This window comes from Cryptomeria japonica, chromosome 1 (assembly GCF_030272615.1).
Source record: "Cryptomeria japonica chromosome 1, Sugi_1.0, whole genome shotgun sequence".
NCBI classification, from domain to species: Eukaryota; Viridiplantae; Streptophyta; class Pinopsida; order Cupressales; family Cupressaceae; genus Cryptomeria; species Cryptomeria japonica.
The window spans coordinates 560,431,880-560,459,401 of NC_081405.1; the positions used below are offsets into that span (position 1 = coordinate 560,431,880).

The 27,522-nt window shown below is 36.2% G+C and overlaps 1 protein-coding gene across 1 annotated transcript in view; it reads left to right on the plus strand.

Annotated features, from left to right (window-relative positions):
• Positions 1-481: 481 nt before the first annotated feature.
• LOC131071864 (urease accessory protein G) overlaps positions 482-27,522 on the plus strand; it is a 35,188-nt gene continuing 8,147 nt past the window's right edge. The window contains exons 1-6 of the mRNA XM_058007832.2: positions 482-770; positions 3,290-3,481; positions 6,185-6,245; positions 6,914-7,115; positions 20,172-20,293; positions 20,570-20,674. Of these exons, the coding sequence (XP_057863815.2) occupies positions 649-770; positions 3,290-3,481; positions 6,185-6,245; positions 6,914-7,115; positions 20,172-20,293; positions 20,570-20,674 (804 nt within the window). The 5' untranslated portion in view covers positions 482-648. The remainder of the gene's footprint in view (positions 771-3,289; positions 3,482-6,184; positions 6,246-6,913; positions 7,116-20,171; positions 20,294-20,569; positions 20,675-27,522) is intronic.

Below are 27,522 nucleotides of genomic sequence, written 5' to 3' on the forward strand. Positions count from 1 at the left end.
ATTATGCATTCTATCACTTCTATTATATAAGAATTGGAGATTCATATACATGATTGAAACTTGTCATACATCAATTTTTAAAAAAAATACCACTAACTTGATGAAAAATTATCATTATCAACCATCAATTTAAAAAAAATTGACATAATAAAGTTTAGAGATTATCAATAATCAAATTTTCAGAAACTAAATTGATAGACATGAACTAGATCTAAGACCATGAAGACAACCTAACATAAAATAGGAAATATTTTTGGAGTCTCAACCATACACATAACTGCTGAAATAGGTATTTTCAAATCAACGTAAAAAGCTGCTATGAACAGACAAGGCAATCCCAATGCCCACTTCCAAGATCCAACCGGAATTGAGGAAGACTTGCCAACGAACAGCTAGAAAAATTTCGCAATAAGAAACACCTGAAACGGGTAAACGGCCGGCAATGTTATCGAACAGTAGCCCATCTGTACCCGCTTTGACATTGATGCCTATACTCCATTCTCCAATGTCGCCACCCGTTTTGGATAGATTAGATAATCATAGAATATCCGTACAATACTGTTCATTGCACTTTTCATATTGCTCCAGCATTTAGCCCTGAAACGGTTGTCTCTGAAGCTGTGCATAACCTAAGGTAAGAGCTGCGTAATGGCGTCCGAAGACATTACAATGTCTGCGCACTCACACGATGATCACCACCATCATCACGATCATCACCACGATGACCACGATCATCATCATCACGATGAACACGATCATCATCATTCCTCGTAATGCAGCCGAACATTTTAACCTTCTTAATATTTTGTTTGCTTCTTTGTTTCAGATTCAGTACATTTGAAAGATTTTTCGAAAGCAGAATAGTTAAATCACTCGAACTATTGCAGAGGTTACAGAGACTCGTTAAATCTGCGCTTTCTGTGTCATGCACGGCTTTTCATGTCTGCAGAAGTATTCGTTTTTAATTTATTTAGCGTGTAACCGATTCACATAGTCGTGAGAAGAGCATTTTAATGCATATTTGCTCTTAACATAGGAGTGCAAAGAGTGGCCTTTATATGATCTATTTTTCTTTAAAGAAAAGAAATCTACTTGAACTCTGGCAAAAAGCATTACTCCACAGTTTGCAGCACAATATCGTTATTTATGAAGTGTCATTGAAAAGAGCGTGTTCTTTAATTTTTAAAAACCCCTAGGGTTTATAGTGTGTTGGAAGAACAATCCATTCCCTGAGCTATAAATGGATGAGTAGCTCGGCGGTAGAGCAGGTCACCTTACATTTGGGAGCTTCTAGGTTCAATATTTAGTTTCTGTGTCGATAATAACTTGTCACAACGAGCAAACATGTTCGGAAATAGCATCTCATCACAGTCAAATTAAGAGATTAAGCAAAAAAGTTAGAAATTGTATCTCAAACTAGGTTAGAAGTCCCAGACAAATAAGTTGAAAAATAATGTTGTATCACCATCAGATTAAGATTCCCCAAATAAATAAGCTGAAAAATAACATCGTATCAAAGCCAGATTAGAAACCCCAAGCAAAACGGTAATGAAACTGGATCGCATCTAGGTTAGGAGTTCGAAGCGAATAAGTTGGAAAATAACATGCCTGACAGCTGGACTGGGAGTAGCACGCATAACATGTAACCCTAGATCTGGGTACGATTCGTTTCAGGTTTGGGTTTGGTTTTTTGTGGTTTCAGACGGTGTCATGCATTTGCGGGAGAGATTCATTTGGGTAACTCCATGGACGTACTTGTGCAAATCCAGGCAGCAAATGTAGAACCTAGATTGCACCTACAGAAAACAGATGGGTTTTTCCATAGTAAAGATTTTAACTATATTTCCCATTTCAGGTTGTCTTTTTCAATGTATGTAAACTTTTGCATTCTTAGATTCTGAGCTGTCTCTCTATACCTGATGATGGTTGAAGGCTTTGTATTCTGTATGTGATATATTTTTATGATTGTTCTGTTTATTATATTTAGTTTAAAGGATAAAAGTAAAATATGTATATATTAATTATTTTTGTAGTTTTCTTTGCCATTGCTGCTCTATATTCCTATAATGAAGAAGTTTTTTCCCACTATTTCATAGTGGTGTTGTCGATAGGAAGAATGAAGTTTGTATGGTTGTGGCCAAAACGTATCCAACACCTGCATTTCTTTGCCTTACCTATGTACCCGAACCTGAACTGGTAAACTTACCTTTGTGATCTGCACATAGAGGCACTTTTAAAAATAGAAGGATTAGATTAATAATCCCAAGCAATTGAATTGGAAAATGACGAGGAAGTACACCTTAAAACTTTTATAATCTGTGCACAGATACACTTCCCAAACGAAAATTAGGAAATAGAGAGAAAATGCTGCAATTATATAGAACTCTAGAGGATCCGAGTTGAGGGAAACCCACTAACAGGTGAGATCTTGCAGTTGGGAACAGCTAACTTTATGTCTGGATATTCAAATCATATATACTTTTGGAAAATATTCAAGAAGCTGCCAACATAATATTTCTTATCACTTTCTAACCCTTATCAATTTCAAATTCTCTTTTCTGAGTACTTTATTATCTTATCATCTACAGTCCTTACATGGACATAAGTAAAGATAAATCAGATTCAGAAACCATTGTCATAGACTGCTTTAAATTTTTAAATTGCCTCTCTATTGGGAATGATGCTGAAATATAAAAAAGCCCCTGCATGCCTTTTATTCTTTTCTAAAATTTTCCTGTAGATTGACCTGTGCCTTCCCCCCCCTCCCTGCATCAGAAAATATCATTTTATTACAATTAGATTAGGAACCCCAAGAAAATAAGTGTGGCACAAGGAAGTTTTTAAGGAATGCTACTTTTTATAAAAGGATGGGAATTATCGCCCATTGAAAACAGAATATTGCTACTTGGAAAGAAATCTCCTAATAACACGAGTTATGTAGGTGTATTTCTTTGTAGAAAATAAGGAACCCCAAGAAAATGAGTGCGGCACAAGGAAGTATTTAAGGAATGCTACTTTTTATAAAAGGATGGGAACTATCGCCCATTGAAAACAGGATATTGCTACTTGTAAAGAAATCTCCTAATAACATGAGTTATGTAGGTGTATTTCTCTGTAGAAATTATCCTCTTGGTTTTTTTTGTGTGTAGTCCATGGTGTGATTATATGTTGTTGATGCAACACAAAAGGACATGAAGAAGAATTGCATGGAAGTTCACTAGAGTATCGACTTTAAACTATACTTATTCTTGAGATTCTTCTTATTCTTATTACCCTTTATGTAATTCAGGGATGCAGTAGCTGCTACATCATGGATCGGTCCTGATGGCAAAAAATATCACACCCATGATGGGTTGGCTCCCCATTCACATGAGCCTTTGTATTCCCCAGGATATTTTACTCGGAGGGCACGTCGACTTGCCACTAGAGATTTTAAGGATCGAGCTTTTACTATTGGCATTGGTGGTCCAGTTGGCACTGGGTTAGTAACTAGAACTTATTTTTCAGCATTCAATTTTATGAAATCTTTTTATTAGATATGCACTGCAATTTTGTAAAAGTATTAATATACATTGCAGGAACAACTTATGGGCAGGGTATTGGTGTGTCTGATTGTCATGTTTGGTTGGTTAGCTGTAAAAATTTGGTAAGATTGTGAGTGTTTGTAAGTGTTGAAGTTTGGATATACTTGGAATCCTATATTGTTGATTTCATGCTCTTTAACATCGTTCCTGATTTTGAATCTACACATTTCATATGTAAAATTGAAAAGTTGTCTCTGTCTCTGCCTCTGTCTTTGTCTCTGTCTCTCTGTCTCTGTCTCTGTCTCTGTCTCCGTCTCCGTCTCCGTCTCTGTCTCTCTGTCTCTCTCTCTCATCTGATGTATAAGCATTCTTTCCCTGGACGGTAATTCAGTTAAGCGTTCTATTCAATTTTTTTTGGCTAGATTGTAACTATTCGCAAGTGTTGAAGTTTTGGATTTATACTCAGAATTATATATTGCCAATTTCTTGCTCTTCAAAATCATCCCTGATTTTAATCTATACCATTTATCTCTCTCTCTCTCTCTCTCTCTCTCTCTCTCTCTCTGGTGCATAGGCATCATTTCCCTCTCTTCCTCCATAGAATCTGGTGCATAAGCATTCTTTCCCTGGAGAGTAATTCGGTAAGCCTACACCCCCCCTCTCTGTGTGTCTTTCTTAATCTAGTGCACAAGCATTCCTTGAAGAGTAACTCAGTTAAGCCTTCTATTCACAAAAAATTGAATATTGTGGCAGTTTAAATCATGCGAGATAGTAATATTCTTGATAAATGGACATTGTTCAATTTTTAAGCCTGCAAGGCTGTTGAATTTTTCTCAGAGGCACTTGCTTTCTTGTATTTTTTACATGGGGCTCCTCTGTCATCTGTTTCTCAGCAGGATCTCTTACTATTTTAAGTTTTTCTTTTTGTTACTGCTTGTTGGGGTTTCAATTTGGTAGAATTTGCACATTCCAGCTTTTTAAGAAGTGCCTTCAAATTTTCAGTATTGATGTTGGAAGCTTATTTATCTTGTATGTGTTTTCAACATTTTTTAGAATTACGTAATGTGTATTTTTTAACAGATTATTTCTTCATCCATGATACTCCTGAATTCCATCATTGATCAAGATGTGTATGTCGAATGAACATGTATTGATTTTTTTTGAAATAGAAATCTAGACAAGAATATGGTCAATATGAGCTATAGTGTATATTGTATTAGAACCATAGTTATAATAATCTAACTTATCTTGGATTCAGCAAGTTGAAGACTAGAAGCCTGAATTAGACTTGGCAAATTTTCAATGAAAGATTTGACAAATTAAAATATGCACAAGTTTATTGCAAGTTTCAGACAAAAAATTGGGGGGTTTTCATTCCATCTCAAATTAACTAAATAGAAAATCAAAATAGAGTTAAGTTCATTTTAAAAAGCAATAAATAATGAAATGCATGATATAAATGTTCAAAATATAATGATTTTGATGTACCATGACAGTAAATATAATTTATACATCACAAAGTCAAATAAGATTCAAGAGTGCTCATAATGAAAAATTTCTTTGCCCCACGTCCAAGAGTTCTGAATGCTATTCTATACTTTGTCCCTTATCTAATGGTATAGTATCTACTTGTGTTTTTTGTTCTGGCACTTCCCTGCCTCTTAACTTTGCACTCTGATCCAGCAAAACTAGGTCTTCATCTAGGAGAATCAGTGGAAGTTTCATCTAGATTAATGGCATTGATATTGATGCATCTTTGTAACCATTTACTATTGAACTGAAGATCATAGCGCTCTGTATATATCTTGTCGACAGCAACACAGAAATCTCGACTTGCTGCATAATCATCAATGGTAGCCACTCTTCTTATCAGTGGAAGTTTCATCTAGATTAATGGCATTGATATTGATGTATCCTTGTAACCATTTACAATTGAACTGAAGATTATAGTGCTCTTTATATATCTTGTCAACAGCAACACAGAAACCTTGACTTGCTGCATCATCATCAATGGTAGCCATTCTTCTTGGCCTCTCCATATACCTTTTGGGTTTAACGGGAGCTACTCTTCTTGAACTAATTACATTTATCCTTACACTTGTTGGTATGTTTCAAGAGTTCTGTGCCAAATCCCTGATCTTGAATTCTACAGTTTATTTTTTAGTGCAGTTTGAGGGAAAGTTTTGAAGTGGAGTGGACCGGTGTGCATTCTTTTAGGTGCTTTTGATGGTAAGGGTTTTAGTGGAAAAATGACAAAGAATGTTCCAAATTCAAATTATCTTTCATTACGTCAAGAACAGTTTTCATCAGAAGATGATTGAGAGAATGTTTTAATACTTGAAGCTGTAATATTTTGGAGGGTGGTGGGGGAATAGTGTTGTGGGAAAGAGGAGGGAAGCAGTATGCATTCTTTTAGGTGGTTTTGATAGTAAGGGTTTGAGTGGAAAAATGACAACAAAGTAAAACCTGTTCCAAATTCAAATGATTTTCTATTACCTCAAGAACCATGTTCATCATATAATGATTGCGAGAAGGTTTTAATACTTGAAGCTGTAATATCCAACTAGAGATTGAGTGTTTTCTCTTACTTTAAACAGTGCATTGTCTTTGCTTGGATGTTCCTTTCTAAATTGTTCTTTCTACTGATTTTTAACATGTAGGAAAACCGCTTTGATGTTGGCTCTGTGTCAGGCCTTGCGAGACAAGTACAGCATTGCAGCAGTATGTATTAATAATTTGTTTTCCATATCATGTAGTTTTCCTTTTACATACATAATTTGCAACAAGGTTTTCTTTTATTTGTATAGTAAATACATGTTTATCCATTGAAGATGTGATCTTATCTTTGTAGTTACTAGGTAAGAGAGACACTTGAGATATATACTATATAATGAATGCTGAAAACGTGAAGAAGTCCATTAATATATACAAGATATGATTGCCTTAGCATCTTTATATGATTTTCCTGAACGCATGACCCCTGCAAGTGCTATATGCATTCTTTTGCTGTTAAAAGATTACCCATGTTGGCATCGATTATTTTTTGTGTATGTATGGTTGTTCTGTGTGGGATCTACCAGCCACACATTCTTTAAGTTTAGATTCATGAACTCTGTAAAATTGCTTTTTGAATGCTTATCTTTAGAGTTTGAAGTGGTAGAAGGTTGGCATCTTACAACCTCCTTTAATAATCAATACTTTTAGTGAAGTCGTAAGTAGAGAGGGACCAAGTTAGAAAAAATAAGCATTCTGAATCATGAATGTAACTAAAATCTGGAAAAACAAGATCAAATAAATAGTGTCAAATTAGTGTTTCTTTTTCAAAGATAATTATGTACACGCGTTTGTCCATGATGGGTGGTAATTTGAAAGTTTTGAAAACTCTTCAGGTAACAAATGATATTTTTACCAAAGAAGATGGTGAATTCTTGGTGAAACATGGCGCTCTTCCTGCAGAAAGAATTCGTGCTGTTGAAACTGGAGGCTGCCCACATGCTGCAATTCGAGAAGATATTAGTATTAATTTAGGCCCTCTTGAAGAGTTGTCAAATCTTTTCACAGCAGACATACTTCTCTGTGAATCTGGAGGAGGTATATATGATACATTATGTTGTTTGATATTTACATGTGGTGCAGATTACTTCTGTTTAGAGTTAATGGGTGACACATAAAAAGTGAAATACCGACTCAGAGATCTGAAAATGTAATATTTGGAATTTGAAAAAAGCTATGTATATGAGGGAAAATTTTAGAAAAGTAAAAATACATGCATACAGTAGATTATTTATGAAAATTAAAATGAAGAATGAATCATTATACATTTTTAAATATTTCTTTTTTATGGTGGTTCTTCAAGTTGTTAGATAAATCTTTTCGAATGCCTCTGATATGATTTAATGCAGAATGACAGTACTGTCTTTTAATTAGTATCAACATTTTCTGCTGAGCATCTATTATGATTGGTTTTTTTAACCTTTGATTTTTTAAGCTGTCTGAAAGAGAATTATTTTGCGTTCTATGATATTTATGCGAGTTTAGTTAAAATTGAAACAAGAGAATCAACCATGAGAAGCCAATATGGAAGTTCTGCATTAGTATACTTATGGGGATTGCCTGAAATCTATGTTCATTCTTAATTTTAAAAACTGCCTCCCAGTAACGGCTGGGACAAGTTTTTTATGAATATTATAGTGACGAGTATGATTAAATTAAATATTTTGTATAAAATCTAGATTACTAATGACCATATCAACCAAATTAATGGTGGATGGTTAGACTTAGAATCACATTTCATGTCCACATGCCAGATAAATACTTAAAAGTAAAATGAAGTTCCTGATATTGGAATACTAAGCTAAATACTAAAAAAAAGCACACTAGATTTCTAATCCTAGTGACATGTTGGGGTCAAGACTTCTTGTGTAACATATCTGTTTCTATTAGGGCTCAAGAAGACTGGAGCAATAAACTATATTAATTATATTGCAGAATCTACGTTATCGGGTTCTGCAGGGGGATCCCCCGGGTCCAGTTCCCTATGGGTTCGAACAGGGTCCGGCCCACAGCCTGTGGGTTTGGCCCTGTGAACCCGGGAAGAATATTGATGCTTTTCAAGGGACCCGTGGAGAATTTGACCAAAATGTTAATTTTTTTTTTACTTTTTTTGCCAAAAAGGCAAATCCGACCACCCCAACCCTAATTTGACCTCTTTAAACACCATAAAGATAAAACCTATATCATTTTTGCACAATAGAATGAAAAACAGAACTTCTTTGCTCATAAATATGATTTCTTCAACCCTTTCCTAAAAGCATATCCAGGAAGCAGTAAAAAGGGCTAATGGAAACATTATGTGCCCTGATAAAAGCAGACTCCCCACAGGCCATAGATAGTGTATTGTAGTGTGTGGACTGTCAGAATTAGTTAAATCTGTTAAATAGTTAAACAATGAACCATAGATAAAAACTTTGGAAAACAGGCTACTTCAGATACTAGTCTTGGTGGCATCCTCACCATCAATTATAGAAGCTAACAATTTACCAAAACAAACTTAATTGTTAGTACCGCTGCCAATGCCACTCCCAATGGCATTGTTTGCGGTTATTCTAATTTACCACAGCATATGGAGGATGATGATTTTTTTGATAACCTATATGATATTTGATCAGTGATGGCTGATTGTTGACACCTGACATTTATGTTTTGAACTAAAACATTAATATGGTGGTGTATTTACTATTTTCCTATGTTATTTGAACTAAAACGCTAATATACATCATGACAGTCGAGTTTTGACTTTTAATATGATGGTGTATTTTGCTATGTTATTTGACTATTAGCATAGTGGTGTATTTTGAACTTAACTACTACAGCATATATGTATATATTTTTTATTTTTATATTTTTTTGTACTAATGAACCCAAAACCCCCAAGTTTTTTTGTTCAAACTCGCGAACCTGAACCTCGAACCTGAACCCGAGCTTGGGACTGGCAACTTAGTGCAGAATAAAAAAGCAAAATAACAATTCACAACAACACAAATTTAACGTGATTCACCCAATGTGGGCTACATCCATAGAGAAACAGCTGTTCACTTTCTTCTGTTATCCAATGAAGAACAAATTACAATCTCATGGCTTTTCACATTCCACAGCTACTTATTTATTAATTAGTTACAAAGGTCGGTTTAAGTCTGACAACATGATCAGTCGCCACATATCAACAAGAATCAGTTGAGACTCACTCTTTTTCTTCTGCAACTTTTATAAAAAATTAAAGTTGCTTAAATATCTTCCTTAGTATATTTTTATAAATAGTAAATTTGCTACTGCTCATTTTTTTGTGTACAAGAAACGATTCGAAATAGGAAGCCTGTGATAAGTTACTCTAGACTTTAGATTTCTTGTGGTGCTTTTAAGTTTTAAATTTTTGCTCTGGGATACCATAGGTTTTAGTTAGGATAGACATAGGGTAATTTCTACTCTTCATAAAACCCTCTTTGGACATCGAATTGGCATGATATCCAAGAGACCCATCAAAATTCAGCAGTTCAACCGAGTTGGTTACATGGGTGAACTCACTTATGAACAATTTTGTTTATGATAAACCGATGTTCTACCAAAGAAGACATGCTTTGAGCAATTTATTGGGGTTTCAATGAAGGTATATAGACTAAGTATCCACAAGAGTGCATCCAACGTTTGATAACATGAAGATTGTTGTGTATTAATGATTCTATAACGTATATGTCAGTATGATGAATGATTCTATTATATATATATATCCATCTCCTACCATCCCCCAAAATGGTCTCAAAAAATCCAGTTGCTGAAATGTGTCCCAGTGTCCCGGATACTTGGGTAGAAAAAGGATATTAGTATTATTTTAGGCTCTGTGAAGAGTTGTTAATTTTTTTCACAGCAGACATACTTCTTTGTGAATTCGGAAGAGATATATGGTGCATCCTATTGTTTGCTATTTCCATGCATGGTGCAGATTACTATTTATTCAGTTTAATTACTTGCACATAAGAATGAAATGCCTACTCATAGATCTGAGAATGCAATATTGTGAATTTTCTATAAGCAATGTTTATGAGAATTTCTGAAAATTAAAACCCATGCACACAGTAGATTATTTATGAAAATAAAATTGAGGAATGATTATGTACATTTTCAAATCTTTATTTTTGTGATGGCTCTTCAAGTTGTTAGATGAATCTGTTAGAATGCCTTTGAATTTATTTGATGCAGACTGAGGATTTTTTTAAAAGTTTTTATTAGTCTCAACATTTTCTACTGGGCATCTATTAGATTATCTTGTTTAATCTTCAATTATTTTGGCTGTCTGATATAGAATTGTTTGACTTTTTATGATGTTTAAACTTTAATACTTTATGTTAGTTGAGTTAAAACTGAAACAAGAGAATCAATCATGATAAACCAATACGAAATTTTACAACCATATATAATGTTTATCTTGATTAATCTTCAAGAGAATCTATTAGATTATCTTGTTTAATCTTCAATTATTTTGGCTGTCTGATATAGAATTGTTTGACTTTCTATGATGTTTAAACTTTAATACTTTATGTTAGTTGAGTTGAAACTGAAACAAGAGAATCAATCATGATAAACCAATACGAAAACTTACAACCATATATAATGTCTGCATGCCAGATAAATACATAAACTAGAATGGAGTCTCCAGTAGCGGGTATTACAATATAACTATATAACAAAAATATCATTAGATTTATTTTCCTTGTAACATATTCAAGTGAAGGTTTCCCGTTCAACATATCCGTTGCTGCAAAATAAAGTCAGTAGATATTCACTCTTGTTCTCTTGCAACTTTTATAAAAAACTAAATTTGGTAAAATATGTTCTTAGAATGTTTTTCTTACAATTAAATTTTTTACAGGTCAATCTTTTGTGTACAAGAAACAACTGGTGAAAGGAAGACTGTGATAAGTCACTCTATACTCTAACTCTAGATCTGTTGTGGTGCTTTTAACATTTTGCTCTAGGATACCAAAGGGAAAACTAGCTAGGATAGCCATATGGTAGCTTCAATTCTCCATAAACTCTCTTTGGACATAGGCTTTACTCAATAGCTTAAAGACCTGGCATTTCCCAGCAGTTCAACCAACTGGGTTGGTTGCATGGGAAAACTCACTTATTGCGAAATTTGTTTATTGCAAACCATATTTATTACAAGACATTTGACTAATTCTTTTATTACCAAGTTCTACCTAGTAGGGTGTATCTCACAAGGAGATGCACGACCCTTTAAAACTATGGGCCAATAATCCAATTTAGTTTCTAACAAACCCCCTGCTTCCCACCTCCACCCCTCAACCCTGCCTTACCCACTGATGAGAAAAAGTTAACTCTTTGGACAAACACCAAGTTGTTTCCTTAAATTTGTGAACTTTAATTTGTGAGGGGGCTTTATTAAGATGTCAGCTGTCTTATTTGCTGTAGGACAGTGTGTGGGCTCTAGCGTTTTCTTTGACATGAACATTCTTAAGACTTAGACAATAATATTTGACATTCATCATCCATATGCTTTGTTTTTTCATGAAAAACTGGATTTTTAACATTTTGATGGCATTTTAACAATCTATGCAAAGAGGAGCAGTTGCCAGATGTGATATATAAAAATCTTTAAGGATTTGCTGCACGTATACCATTTTCTGGAAGCATCTCATGCTGCAATATCCTCAGATTTGCTTCAAGAGTTTGCTACCGTAACTTGCTTTTCACAACACCATGCTATGGCAATTGAACCCATACGCACAGTTTACTATATTGTGGAACATTTGTCATCAACGCATCCATTATAATTGACATCAAAATATCCAATGAGTTGGAATTTCCTGTTGTGACAACATTTAAGGCTATAGACTTTGTACGCATAAGATAACAAAGGTCATGTTTTGTTACCTGCCAGTGACTATATTGGGGCTCATCTATGAATCTAGATATCATTCTGGTTGCAAAGCAGAGGTCTGACCTCATGGTCATCAAGTTCATTAGAGTTTCAACAAGATTTTTATATTTTGTACTTTCAAATAAGGCACCGCCAGCATCCTTACATTATTTCAAATTGTCTTCCATGGGAATAAGAGTATGCATACAATCTGCCATAACAAATCTGTTCAATACTTTGATGTTAGGACAATCATTGATGACTTAATAACATCAATGACTAACCCGTTAGACATGAAAATAATTATCAAATTAACATCTGATTATATCAACTCATCATTTTATGGGATCATAGGATGTTCATAGGAAGACTCCATGCAGATGTTCTTGGAGGGTGTCCACAACAGAAGGGGTCAGTCCACTCACTCACGTATAATAAAGATGTATTATATTGCTCCTGACATTTTAGTATTCACCAAACTAAAAGAACAAACAAAATTTAGAAGGCTCATCTTAGGGCTAATAGTTGATTGAATTTGATGCAAATAAAATAGAAGAATGTTGAATACTAAAAAATGTAATTCCACATGAAGATTGGAGATCTATAAATATCTCAAAAGTCATCCCAAATTTTTACTCATTTTATAATTTGTCCATTGCTCTTGTCACTATGGTGGTTGCGGACTGTTTTTTCTTATGAAATCATAAAATCTTCCTTTGGTGCTTGTGAAAGGTGGTGCTTGCATATACGATGTCCCATCTACTTTAAAATGGGAGCAGTGTATTATAAAACATTATTTTTGCCTTCTTGGACATCACGTCCCCTTTTCGTTAGTGCCATAGAGAAGACCTCTAGCCTATTTCCATTTCCCATAGGCTAAAGGGGAAGGCAAAGGAAAATAAATTTTAATAATATTTAAGTTGGGCCTGGTATTTTTTATTTATTTAAGGGGCAATTTAAATAATATTAGTAAAATAAAAAAGGTTTTTAAACGCATATTAATATAAAAAGTATTTTAAAGTTTTAAACATTAAAAATAGAATAAAATAAAAAGTATTTTTAAATACTAATTGAAAGGAAATTTAGTCAAGGGCTCGAATTGGAAAGTACAAGAAGAGGGCACTTAGCCCCATTTGGCATCTAGATTTCAATTTGGCATTCTTCACTTTGGAGTATTTGTGTTTGAATTACCAGGAATGAAAACCCTTGGCAGTTTGGTCATTTGAGAGGATGAAAATGGAAACCCTCATTTCCTCCTAGGACGTTCTCACAGAAGGGTTGTATTAGAGCTGAGTTTGGGTGATTTCATGCAAGATTTCGGAGTTTGGGCGATAAAGATTTGCAAATAAATGACTTGATATTATCAAGTGGGATTCAACATTCAATTTTCAGATTTTCTGCACTTCTGGGTGCTGATCTATCATCTACTATAGGCGTGCCAGCATTGGAGGTGAATTTCGTACCATTTGAGGGAGTGGCCATACAGATCTAGGGCATCATTGGTGGGCAATCAGCATTTCTCAGGTTTGGTAACTGATTTTTGGGATTTACTCTGCACCTTTCCAGTCGTTGTTTGGAGTGCTGCTTTGTGATAGAGTTGACATCAATTTCAAGGATTGTTACAGCACTTTGAGAATGGTTTTGATATTATTGTTTTTTGGGTGGAGCAACCAGCACTTTCTAGGTCTAGATTCAGGAACCAGCAGAAGGAGAATTTTGACACCTTGCAAACTACTGTTCTGCACTGTTTCTAACCACCTTTTTGTTTCCCTGTAGCAATTCTGGATAAGCTTTCATAACTGTCAACTCAATGCATTTTTGGATGTTTGTTGCCGCGATTTCCAGACCTAATTGCAACCCTGAAGCAGCGCCAGTGGTAATTCAGCATTTGGGGACATTGCTTTATACTGCTGCAATCTGCAACTTGCAGCCAGTTTTAGGGGGTGCACCAGCCTTTGATACAACCGTACCTTCACTCCCAGCTGCCCTAACTTCCAGTCCGCAAACATACCCTTAACTGTCAAATTTCTGATCTATTGTAAGTGTAGAATTACATTGCAGATGCTAGGGTTTGTAAATCAACCCTTGTTTGATGCAAGGCAATTCTGATCTAATCAAGGAAATAGTTTGAAAATTTATTGAGGGTTTGGAGTACTTGTTTCTATTCTCCAGTTATGGTGTACAAGTTTACTTTGCTAGTACAATTTGCTTTCATTATCGAAAATTAAAAAGAACACACAAAAAAAAAAGTACTTAATTGGGACATTACAGTGGTATCAAAACTTAGACCTTGCCAGCCTGTGGGTTATGCTAATAGTGGATGCATTCCAGTCAAAGAATCTTGTTCCTAATTCAAGTACAGCTGCAAATGAATCAATTATGACACAAATGTTGCAAACAATGTAGAACATGAATGCTACCATACAAGTACAGACACCTACAGGAAAGGGGAGTGTCTCAATAAACATGAACAACAGAAAACACATAACTGTAATCGGTTCTGCGGCTAGACCCTTCCAACTCACATTCTTACTAAAGGGAGAAGAATCACTACAGATGAAGAAAGATGAAAGATCTAATCAAAAGAGAAGGCTAAGGAAGAAATTGGGAAGCAAGAAGAACAAAAAGAATACAATATGTAGGGGGTGAAGGTAAGGATTCTTTTATAGTAGAGGATGTTTTATTGGTTTCTAATGATAGCATGTGGCAACAAAATATTAATGAAGTCAAGGCAGAAAGGACTTCACTTGTCTGAGGCGAAGAGATCTAGATGAAGTAAGATTTGCCAAACCATGAACTATCCTTCAAACTTCCACATGGTGAGTTATTGATTGATTTTCAGAGTAGCATTGTGTTTAGATATGTATTTGAGGAGAATATTTTGGTTAGTGCCAAGTTGGGAGTATTGAGCCACAAAGATGGAGGTGTTGAGGGTAACTCAACAATCTGTTTTAGCAAATACGGATGAGCATTTTGATTGCAGCTAAAGGTGTGAAGATAATGATCATAGTTCAAAGTTGTTACTTCCTACTATGTCATTGCAAAATTCTTGTCACCATGGAAAGCATTCTAATAAGGGAAATAGAGTCAAAGATACAATTTGAAGCATAGCACATGCAGCCACTTTGATTCAAGTTCAATGTTGTTTCTGTATATGGGATTGGAGTGATCTTTTGAGGGTCAATGAGGATAGAGGCTTTGATGTACTATTGGATTCTTTATCTCTTTCATTGAGATAGAAAGAAAGTCAATGAAGAATCATCAAGGATATGTTGCAAGTTCTAGTAAAGTTGTAGGAGCTCAATACTTGCAGTTCATGAGTTACTCCTTGGAACTTAATTCTACATCTGAAGACCTTTTTGATGCTTGACACACTCCATGGTCTAAGGGGAGAATTCACAGCTCAAAAAACATCTCACAAGGAACAAGCTACTAGGAAAACGAGTTGCTTGACTTGGAAAGGTGGTAATCAAATTGGATGTCATTTTGATATTAGAGATTTTTTGACTTAGTGTGTTATGGTGCTTTGGCTATCAAGCTACACATAGGTTGGAGGATTCATGAAGGATGAGCTATCCCAAGATGGCTTCACCATTCTTAGCATCATGAAGGTACAATAATTCATGATCATATGGGGTGAACAAGCACTCTCTTGTCAAGAGTTATCAACCTAACATAATAGGGAGGAGTGTTGGTTGCAACTTGCATAAACCAAGAACCACTACAAGTATGGCCTCAAATTGCAAAATTGTTGTTCTCAACATTTCCATCTTTTGCTACATTCAATATGCAGACATAAAGAAGCTTTTTATCACATGATGGAGGCATTTTCTACCTATTATCCTTGTTGAGGTGTTTGCAGCTAGTACAAGATATTTTCTAGTCATTACAATTCTGATATTGAGTAAGAGAATGCAGTGCTACAGCCATGATATGGAAAAACTCTCTTGGTTGAATCTTGTGTATAAGAGGGTTCTCTTCTTGAGATCATTAAATGCAAATAATCCCACATCTTTAGTGCTGTTTGGGAAGAAATCCAGAGCAAGGTATGACTGGTACATTCACCAATCGGCGACATATGATCTGTGCTGGACCATTTTTTAGATGGTGTAACTTGGGCAACATGAAAGGAACTCGTGGAGACGAAGTTAACCATTATAACAGCAATATAGAAGAGGGATAAGTTTATGTCAAAATCAGAGTGGTGCAGTGTATGCATGACGAGGTAGCATCAAACTTGGAAGGGTGTGCAATGATCTGCCCACAAGGAAGGAAGAGAGCAATTGTCAATGATCTCCTACCACTCGAGGAGGGAGGAAACATACTTGGGACAGCCATGCCCCATAATCCCAGCTTCAATGTTGTTGTCACAATCAGTATCAGCCCTCACATCACTTCAATGACACTTATACAATTGGTTTTGCAGGAATCAACAGTCATAGGAAAGAGGGGTCTGCAGTTTCTAATTACTAATGAAGCATTTTAAGCCTCTACACTGCTCAAACCCTTGATTTTTGTAAGGGAATATCAGTTTTGCTGCTGTCATATCATTGGCAGGTTGCTGGAACTGTTGTTATCAGTCATGAATGGTTGCAAGTTTGCACATTTTAGGAAGGTCTTATCAATTGGTGATGTTTGGGGAAGGTTCTAGTTGTTGGGGACAGTGATTTCAGCCACCATATTACTGATTTGGTGGAGATTCAAGGTCATTTTTGGTTGTTGTGATTTGTTTTCTGCCTACATACGGTCTGATTTGGATCATGTTTAGGAAGGTACAACTTGCAACAACATTGAAGGGTCCTTTGGAACTCAAGGATTTGATTATGAAGCTCTAATAAGTGTTCCAGATTCTTCATCACATAGGAGGAGCCAAGTGGTGCAACAAAAACATTTTGGTGATTACATGTGGGAGTCTTTGGTTTTGTGGGAGTTTAATATTAAATCAAAGAGGATCTTCTTGAGAGTGAGTTGCATCCCTTATCTCATCCTTTTGGGATTGGAAGGAGACTCTGTGGTATCACATCATAGGATTTTTAGAGGTTTGTGTTGTGGATCGTGCCCATGTATTGGCCAAATTGTCTCCTAAGTTGCAAAGGTTGCATACTTTTGTTGTGGATTATGAAGGTGAGCAATGTTGTACTTATTGGCCCAAGTTGCTTCACTTGATAGGTAGGGGATCCAAATTCTACATGTGCTACATCATGATCCATAGCTTGGGCAAGGTGTTGTATGATCATTCCAAGCCACAATCACTTGAGGGCAAGCAATTTCGAGAAGGGTAGACTGTCATGTCCCCTTTTTGGAATTAGTGCCACAAAGAAGACCTCTAGCCTCTATCCATTTCTCATAGGTTGAAGGATAAAGCAAGGTAAATAAATTTAAACATTATTTTAAGTGGGGCCTAGTAATTTTTTCTTTAAGGGGCAACATAAATAATATTATTAAAATAAAATTATTTTAAATACTAAAAATAGAATTAAGAAAAAAAACTATTTTTGAATACTAATTCGAAGGAAATTTAATGAACGGCCTAAATTGGAAAAAAAATAAAAAGAGGGTGCCTAGCCTCATTTGGTATCTAGATTTCAATTTGGCATTCTTCACTTTGGAGCATTTGTGTTTGAATTCACAACCAAGGATAAAAACCCTTGGTGGTTTGGAGGTTTGGGAGGATGAAATCCAAGGATTGTTGAAATTGGGGACAGACCCTTATTTCCTCCTAGGGCATCCTCATACAGGGGTTGCATTGGAGCTTAATTTAGGTGAAAAAGATTTGCAAGGAGTGGGATTCAACCTTGCAATTTCCAGACTTTCTACACTCTTGGGCGCTGATCTATCATTTATTATAGGTGTGCCAGCATTGGGGGGAGTGGTCATACAGATCTAGGGCATCATTGGTGGGCAATCAACAATTCTTAGGTTTGGTACCAATTTTTGGGAACTGCCCTGCACCTTTCCAATCATTGTTTGGGGTGCCATTTTGGAATAGAGTTGCCATCAATTTCCAGAGTTGTTACAGCATTTTGAAAAGGGTTTTTTTTTATTACTTGTCTTTTGGTGGAGCAAACAGGACTTTATAGGTCTACATTCAGGAGCCAGCTAGGGAGAGTTCTGTCATCTTGCAAACTGTTCTGCACTGTTTCCAGTCGCCTATTTGTGTCCCTGCAGCAGTCATATATCAGCTTTCATCACTGTTGGTTCAATTCATTTTTGGAGGGTTGTTGCTGCAATTGCAGACCTGATTGTAACTCTACAGCAGCACAAATGGTAATTCAGGTTTTGGGGACATTTATAGTCCTGCGATCTGCAACTTGCAGCCAGTTTTAGTGGGTGCACTAGCCTTTGATACAGCTGTACCTTCACTTCCAGCCGCTTCAACTTCCAACCTGCAAACTGTACCCCTAACTGTCAAATAGCTGATTTATTGTAAGTGCAGAATTACATTCATTTTGCATATGCTAGAGTTTGAAAATAAATTCTTGTTTGATGTAAGGCAATTCTGATCCAATCAAGGAAATAAGTTGAAAATTTATTGAGGGTTTGGAGTACTTGTTTTTATTCTCCACTTATTTTGAACAAGTTTACTTTGTTGTTCCAGATTATTTTCACTATCAAAAATCAGAAAACACAAAAAGAATCAGAGTATTGCAAAAATATGTAATTGGGGACATTACATTAGATCTCACAAGTATCTTTAAAGGGGTACTTCATGTCCGTGCCTTCTCTTTTGTGCAAAATGAGTTTAAGAGAAGGTTCCAAACGAAGTGATGATACACATGCAGCAGGCCACGTTGAAAGGTTTCACCATCAATTGGGCCAAATTCAGGCACTGTAAGTGTCTGGTAATACTTTGGCCTTAGATTTTGATTTTTGACCTTAACAATATGGCATTTTCATGATATAATAAAATAACAATGCTGGTGTTTTGCCTAAATACATATATGCAGCCCATCTGGAATCAAATGAGCCAAGCCTTATGTTGATAAGTTTAAGGATACAGGGGACTGTTTTCCTTAAAGGGAAAAGTCAATGCTTTGTATGTTAATGGTGTTATGGATTCCCTAGTTTTAAATTAATTTGTATGAGGTCTTGGTTTCAGACATACAATGGTTCTTGATTAAAAGTATATCGTTTTATTGCTTGTTACAAGACTATTGGGCTGTTATGCCATTTAAGTTATAGCCTTATAGGCCAATCAAGTGGAGAGATGGGGTATTCTTAGAAATCAAATAACTTATTCTATAGGTTCAAATAGACATATGATTTGGTTGTCAGTTGCATGATTGGTTAAAAGAGATAAATGGGTGATGTTGTTTGGCAATGGGCTGAAGCAGATCCAATTCTAGACAAGGCTTATGTATTTGAAAACAAGCCTATAAAATGGTTGGTAAAAAATTAAAAGTACCGACTAAAAGGTAGATTCAAAATGAAAAAAAGAAGGCTTTCCATCTTGCCACTGTTATATTTCATGAGGCTTGGATTCTGTTTAGAGTTTTGTACCCAGTCTCAGCAAATGCCTGAGGTTGGAGTCACTAATGACCAACTGCAATTCATATTTTTGTATCACATTTTGCTTAATAATATTAATCTTGCATATAAATAGACATGTATAAGTGTTTAGTCTTGCATATCTTACTACTTTGCATCTACATGTAATATTTCTTTCATATGATATTTGGATTCTGGGGGCTCTCATTTCTTGAAGCTTTTTTGAAATGCGGACAGAAATGTCAAAAAGTTGTCTCAGAAGAAAAATAGAACAGTGCCTGATGGAGCATAGAAATGGGTGGTTTGAAATGTATTTTCTTCTTTGAATTTGATATTCTTTTGTAGACCACGTTTCACTTTGGGGAAATGAATATTTTATATGTTACCACGTTGCTCATCTTCCTTGGTAACTCTTGTACAGTTATCAAGTAATTTGGGACAGTATCTTAACAATGATGTTGGAATACATTCCATTTTTTTTTGGAAGTATTTCAATCATAATTTTCCTTTTGGTGTTTTACTGGTTTTTATCTGGAACTGCTCCATGTTTTTAGCTCAAACTAGCTTCCTTAGAATAATGATCCTTACCCCTAAATTTTGGGAATGGAGAGATAATGATAAGGAAAATGAATGAATACTTTTTGTAATGGCATCCATGTTTGGTAGTGGTGAGAAACAAAAAGTAAGTAGAATATCTAATGCTGCTTTATTTTCATGTACTTCAGATAATCTGGCTGCAAATTTCAGCAGAGAGCTAGCAGACTATATCATCTATATCATTGATGTTTCCGGAGGTGATAAGATTCCTCGAAAAGGTGGCCCAGGGATTACCCAAGCAGATCTACTTGTATGTAAAATGCACATTTTATTTAGTGTTTAATGCTTAAATCTTTAAAGTTAGGATTCAGGAAGGATGGAATTTTAGAACTTTTCATAAACAATAAGCTTTGTTTTGTTTTTATTTAAGATTTGACAATGCATTGTTAGTATGCATTTAAAGTAGTGAGCTACAACGTGTCTTGTATTTTATTGGTTTGAAATTTTGCTTTGAGTTTCTGATTTTGTCTATGCGTTGGTATCTTAAAAATGCTTCCTATGAACTGATGTGCCATCTACCATGCAGGTAATTAATAAGACTGATCTTGCGGCAGCAGTTGGAGCTGACTTAAAAGTTATGGAGCGTGATGCACTTCAGATGCGTGATGGAGGACCATTTGTTTTTGCACAGGTAACACAAGAAGATCTTTAAATTATGGATAGATATGTTTCACAGTTTGAAGACATTCGAGGGTGTAATGTACCCAATTTTTAAGTGACATTTAGTTAAATTGATTTTTATTAAGTTGTCAAAAAATAAAGAAAATATTGAAATGATACTGTTATCACAAAAGCTTGCACCCTTGCTGAGCTATCAACTCAACAACCTTGTGAAACATGGAAACAACCCCGAGGTGTGGGACCTTGTGCAAGGGGGTTGAATCTCCGGAGAAGGCCGACTTCCTTCTCTATCTAAGTGTAGGTGTTGAACCAACTCAACACTTCAAAACTAACTCCGAAACTTATCCTAACAATTTGTAGAGGAAAAAGGAAGAGAGATTTTGCTTGAAACAAAGGGATGCACCGAGAAGAGATTGTTCCTCTCCCTATCAAAATGACACAAGTAATTAACTGAAACACCTTGAAGATGCACAACTTTCAATTGTATGAGTGACCCCAATGCATATATGAAGGTTAGAATTCATTGAGTGCCAAGAGGGGAGAAGGATTCCCACAAGTCACACTCAGAAAACCAGTTAACACAGCATATATGAAGAGAAAAAGCCACAAGGCACACACCTATGATGGAGGTAAGAAAGCATACACAACATACATAAGTTGAAAAGAGGCAAGAGTGGTGATTTTTCAATTAATCATAAGGCCAAAAGCCAATCTTACAGTTGTAGAAATGCAAAAATAATTACAAGTCTTCAAGAGAAGAGAAGAGCTTAAGAAAGCTCAAGGCAACATGGAGAGAACCCCTTGCAATGAGGCTTAACAACCTTTATATAGAAAAATGGGTTGCAATGGTGATCACGACCTCTGCGTGTTAGTCTGATAGTGTAGGGAAGTGCATGCACTTGGATTGTACATGCAAGCAACCTAGCCATACCTCCAAAGGCAATTCTGAAGAAGGTAGATTGATTGACCTTCCAAAGTTAGACATGACATAAGTCACCCAGCATGGCCCTCGTACCTCCCTTGATGGAAATCCTGCCAAAACATCTAGTACACCCTTGTGGCTCCACAAAAAGTCATCAAAATTGTTGGAGCATTAAAGGCCTTGAGTGTGGATCACGCCATCAGAAAGTGACTCTAGTCGGAAAGAAGCCCTGGAACTTCGGCAGTTCGGACTTCCGAAGTGGAAGGATCTTGGAACCTCGGGGGTCCGGGGTTCCGGGGAGAAGAAGGGAAGGGAGCAAGGGACCTCAGAACCTCGGGATTCTGGAGCTACGCATAATTCAAAAGACAAGGCAAAGAACTTCGGAACCTCGGGGTTCTGGAGTTCCTGAGGAACTAGAGAGGGAAGGCAAAAGGGAAGGAACTTCGGAACCTCAGGGTTTCGAAGTTTCGAAGAAAGAAGGGAAGGAACTTCTGAACCTCGGGGTTCCGAAGTTCCGGAGAACTAAGGAAAGGCTAAAGGGAAGAGGGGAACTTCGGAAGTTCAGAGTTCCGAAATTCTTGAGCTGGAAAGAAAGGACTAAGGCAAAGAACTTCGGGACCACGGGGTCAGGGTTCCGGAGCAAAAGGGAAAAGAGCGACAAGGGACCTCGGGACTTCGGGGTCCCGAAGTTCCAGAAGAGGAGGGAAAAAAGGCTAAGGAGAAAGGGACTCTGGAACCTTAGGGTTTTGGAGTTCCGGGAAAGAGAGAGGAAGAGAAGGCTAAGGAACTTCCGACAAGGCAACAAACCATGATTTCACTGCTTTTATCCTTGATCAACTGGGGCAGCGGTGGTCCATAGAACATATCTCTGATCGGTTCTCACTAATGGACCAAGGGTGTCATAAAATGACAACAATAACTTAATATTAATTAATTTAATTAAATAATAAAATAATATAATGTCACTTTATTAAATAAAGTTTTCCAATGTTCAAGTCGGCCTTATCTTTTAAAAAGTTCTTGGTGGTCTTTATAAAATGGTTTATATTTCTAGGGACGAAAACCTTCATGATTACAAAAGGGCTGGACGAAAACCTAGTTGTTCCAAAAGGGTGGATTCGTGATGGAGTCTACAACTGTGCCAAATTTGTTAAGTCTCCATTGGAGACCAATTTGTGATGAGTTCTATTTAATAAGGAATTTGCAGAGGTGTATTATTGATTCACAAATCAATATGGAAATGTTGCTAGATGTCCAATTTAGCTGAGAATGTATTTCTGAATATTTCAGTATCTATTGATGTTCAAGGCAAACCCCATTTGGTAGGAATAATAAAATTGGTGGCTATCGATTAATATCATGTTGTTATTTATTTCCATCGTGGGCTTCACCATATTGCCATAGTGGTGTTTACATTGGGCTTTCATGAATTGGGTGCGATAAGGTTTTCACGGGCTATGAAAATAACATTTCTGAGGCTATCAATCTTAGTCATTTATTATTATAGCGGATATCGATTCAGGAACCGTATATGAGAATATCGGCCAATAATATTCTATTAATGTTTTAAAGTGTGGCCTATAGTTTTGGAATAAATATTTCATATATAACTTTGATTGCTGGGATATAAAGAAGGTTGCGGGCTCTTCATATTACAGCTTTGTTACTGGTATGCAGCTTCCATATCTTCTTCAGCCGTGAGGATATGAGAACATTGTTTGGAAAGGCACACATATAAGACATAGTGGCAATTGATCTGAACACTTCCTTCACCGGTGTGGGCCAAGTGCGAGCTATTTACCTGGGCAACCCAAAGGAGCCGTGGCTATCCTATATTCTGTTAACCTGTAAGGCAAGGTAATAGGTTCAGCGACTTCCAACGCAGAACAACAATCTATATCTATCCAGTAATATCTGTAGATTATGTTGAGACTGTAACGACAGGAAGGTGTAAGTCTGTTCTAAAATTCTGAAAGTCTGTGTTTCTAGAATCCATCATTAATAAAGATGCTGATTTAAAAACTCTTGGTGTTAAGCTGTGAAATGTTTGTATGATCTGCTTTTCATTTAGAATTTGTTCTGGAATTGAGATTCGATTATAAAGTAAAGTAGGGATATTTCAAAGGGGAAGCCCTTCTAAAGTGCCTTTCTGTAATCTTTCATTCAGACCATCAAAAAACAAAGTAACGAGACTTGCTTGCACTCAACGAGTCACCCTCGTGAGTCCTAGGGGCTCAGACTTGGCCGAGTTTGGGCAAGACTCGCCGAGTCTTGTCTCCTAGACTTGACAAGACTCAATTTATTTTTCTTAAATCTCAAAATTAAATTTTTTTTTGGTTTATGACATGCCCCCAGAATATACATGAAATATAACATCATTTAGCTTCCCATCTTTTTTGTCTTCAAGTCAGTCTCATTCTCTTCATTAGAATAGTATATGGAATATAACATTTCAATATAAGTCACATTTCACTGTCTTTTTCCTTTCTTATACTTTAAGTTATAGTCCATGTATATATTGGTAGGATGCTTGAGAGTTATAACACAAATTCTAGGTTTTAGAAGATCTTATAAATTTTCAGACTTTGTCAAATTTCAGTAATCAACAGGCTGCTATCAGCATTCTTTCTCTCTCTCTATCTCATCACTTTATCTACCCTGAACTCTAGACCTATCTCTCTCCCCATCACTCTTCCTCGATCCCCTCTCTCTTCCCATCTCTATCTCACTCTCTCCTCTCTTCCCCAAGATTTGGACCTCTCTCTCTCTCTCTCTCACACACACACACCCCCAAACCCCATCAAACTACAAGTCTAAGCAAGTAATAGGCCAATGATGAATCATGATCATATAAATCTACATAATACATATCCCTTGTTGCAAATCTTTGCACATTCATAGTTAAAAAAATATTATGGCTGCTACGTCATCTAGGACCTACCTTATAGATGCCTTCATAGGAGAGATGCAGGCTCCTCTGAGCCATAGACTTCTAGTTATTGTTTTGATGTTTCTTTGGAACATTTGATGTCATGGATTTCATATTCCATGAGTTTTGTATGCACTTGACAATATTTATATATCTAAGTGTACTATTTCCTTCAACTACAATTTATGTTTATACTTATGTGATTGATGTATACTTGCATATATGATCAAATTAGCTTCCATTTGATGATGTTATTGTGTCCTTAAGGTTTTTATAATAAAGGGTGCATGAAACAAATTCTAAATCCTAAAAAATCTCTAAATATCTTGGGTTCTTCACTTGCCGAGTCTTTGCCAAGTTTGCATTGATTTTTTTTTGAGTCCTGAGTTGAGTCACACTTGTTGAGTCCAAGTCTTGTAACTATGGTATTGGTTTCACCTGCCCTAGTTCGCACTGGATCTAGGTACCAATGCGGAAAAAACTTTGCAACTCTTCGCAAAATGTTTATGGTCTCCGCCTCCATATACCATAAAAATCTTGTCCACAATTTTGAAATTGAATATAATCATCTCTACATGCATTCTTTTTCTTCCTTTTAATATAATAGGTACTTGTTTTGAAAAGGATAGTAATATTCTATGATTTTGTTTGTAAACTATTAATTTTTTGTAGTATATTTTTATTTAATAAATAATATATGTATATCAAAATACTTTAAAATATAATATATGTATATGTATATGTATGTATGTATGTATGTTTTTTACATGTTTTTTGTACTAATGAACTCAAATCCCCCAATAAATTAGCTGAATTGCCAAATTGACAAATAGGATCCTCGAACTTGAACTTGAACCCAAACCGGCAACTTAGGTCTGAACTTAGTGAGAAAAGAATAAAAAATATTGATTAAATCTATATTTAGGTGCATTGATTGTGATGTTTGGCTTTTCTATTGTGCAACTTTCATGAAAAAAACACTAAACACACACGCACACACACACATACATGTGTGTGCGCATATGTCATGGCATAACCCTTGAACAACATTTCTATAAATTTTAGTTCTTATTGACTTGAAGAGCAGAAACGGATTAAAAGATGATGTCATTGAGGAAGCCATTTTCATGTTTTCTAGTGTTTGATAAACAAGATAAGACACTCTAGAGCAGTTCATGGTTTGGATGAGTTAAATGAATTTCTCTAGATTATCCAAAAGGTGAAGAAGGTGTTTGTATTGTTGATCAAGTTTTATATGTTTTCTTTATTTTATAGTGTTCACCCAAAAATTAATTTACGAGAAATAAAAGTTGGTACAGTACTGAATTGGTTACTATTGTCATTTTTATGATATCCTTGGTCCATCATTGAGAACCGATTAGAGAGATGTTCCATGGACCAGTGCTGCCCCTATTGATCAAGGACAAGGCCAATGGTCATGAAGTGTTAAGTGTTGTCTTGTCAGAAGGCAAGTTCCCAAGCCTTTTCCTCATGACCCTAGAATCTCGGAATTCCTAGGTTCCAAGTCCCTTTCCCTTCCCAAAACCCTGGAATCTTGGAATCTCGGAATTCCCAGGTTCCAAGTCCCTTTCCCTTCCTTGAACCTTGAAATCTCAGAATCTCAGAATTCCCAAGTTCTAAGTCCCTTTCCCTTCCTTGAACCTTGGAATCCTAGAATTCCCAGGTTCTAAGTCCCTTTCCCTTCCTTGAACCTCAGAACCTCGAAATCTAGAAATTCCCAGGTTTCAAGTGCCTTTCCCTTCCTTGAACCTCGAAATCCCCTAATCTCGGAATTCCCAGGTTCCAAGTCCCTTTCCCTTCCTCGAACCCCGAAATTCCCAGGTTCTAAGCCCCTTTCCCTTCCTTGAACCTCGGAATCTCGGAATTCCCAGGGTTCTCCTTCCTTTCAACTTAGAATCCTAGAATCCTAGGGTTCCCAATGTTCTTCTCCCTTTGACCTCGGAATCTCGAGATTCCCAGGTTCCCAACTCCCCTCTTAACTTGCGACACTTCCAGATGGTGTGATCAACACTCAAAGCTCTTAATGCTCCACCAACTCTTGTGACTTGTCCACTTTAATCCGTGGAGCTACAAGGGTGCATTTAATGTTTTTTCAGGATTGCCATGAAGAGGAGTGCAGGGCCATGCTTATTTATGGTTGCTTGATGGCCTTCATGTCAGGACTGTATGCTTTGACTTTGGAATGTTAGACAATCCACCTTCTAAAGTAATTTTCTTCTTGGGATTGCCTTGTCAAGGTATGGCCAGGCTGCTTGCATGTACATAAAGGTTTCATCCTCCGATCTCTATATAAGGAGATGAACCTATTTGTAATTAGTATCCTATTATTTAATAGAATTTAAAATATTGTGTTCTATTAATTTTTACAATAGAATCTCATTGCATACACACCCAATTTTTTTCCTTTGTTGATGGGTAGCATGAGTTATTTTTGTATTAAGGCAAAGATAAAGATAAGAGGTAAGTGTGAGGCATCCAACATATTGGTAGACATTGTACTTCCAAACATTCTAGAGAGTTGTAAATTACATAGGCTTTTTATATATCATTTGTCGCTACTCAACCATTTTTTGCCACAACTAGTTGATTAGCCTTACTTTTTTTCCTCCAAATCCTTTTGGAAAGTTGTGTTATACTTATAGATGCCCTCGACACGGCTAAATTTTTTGGCATGTAATTGTTGTCACAAAAGTTTGCACCCTTACAAAGCTATCAACTCAGCAACCTTGTGAAACATGGAAACAAAGTGTGGGAGCTTGCGCAAGGGGGTTGAATCTCCGGAGAAGGCCGACTTCCTTCTCAATCCAAGTGCAGGTATTGAACAAACTCAACACTCCAATTGCTACTCCAATTTCTTCTTGGGATTGCCTTGTCAAGGTATGGCCAGGCTGCTTGCATGTACATAAAGGTTTCCCTTCTTTGACCATCAGTCTCTTCTTTGCGACTAGTTTGCTATATATGGGCTGTTAAGCTTCATTGTAAAGCG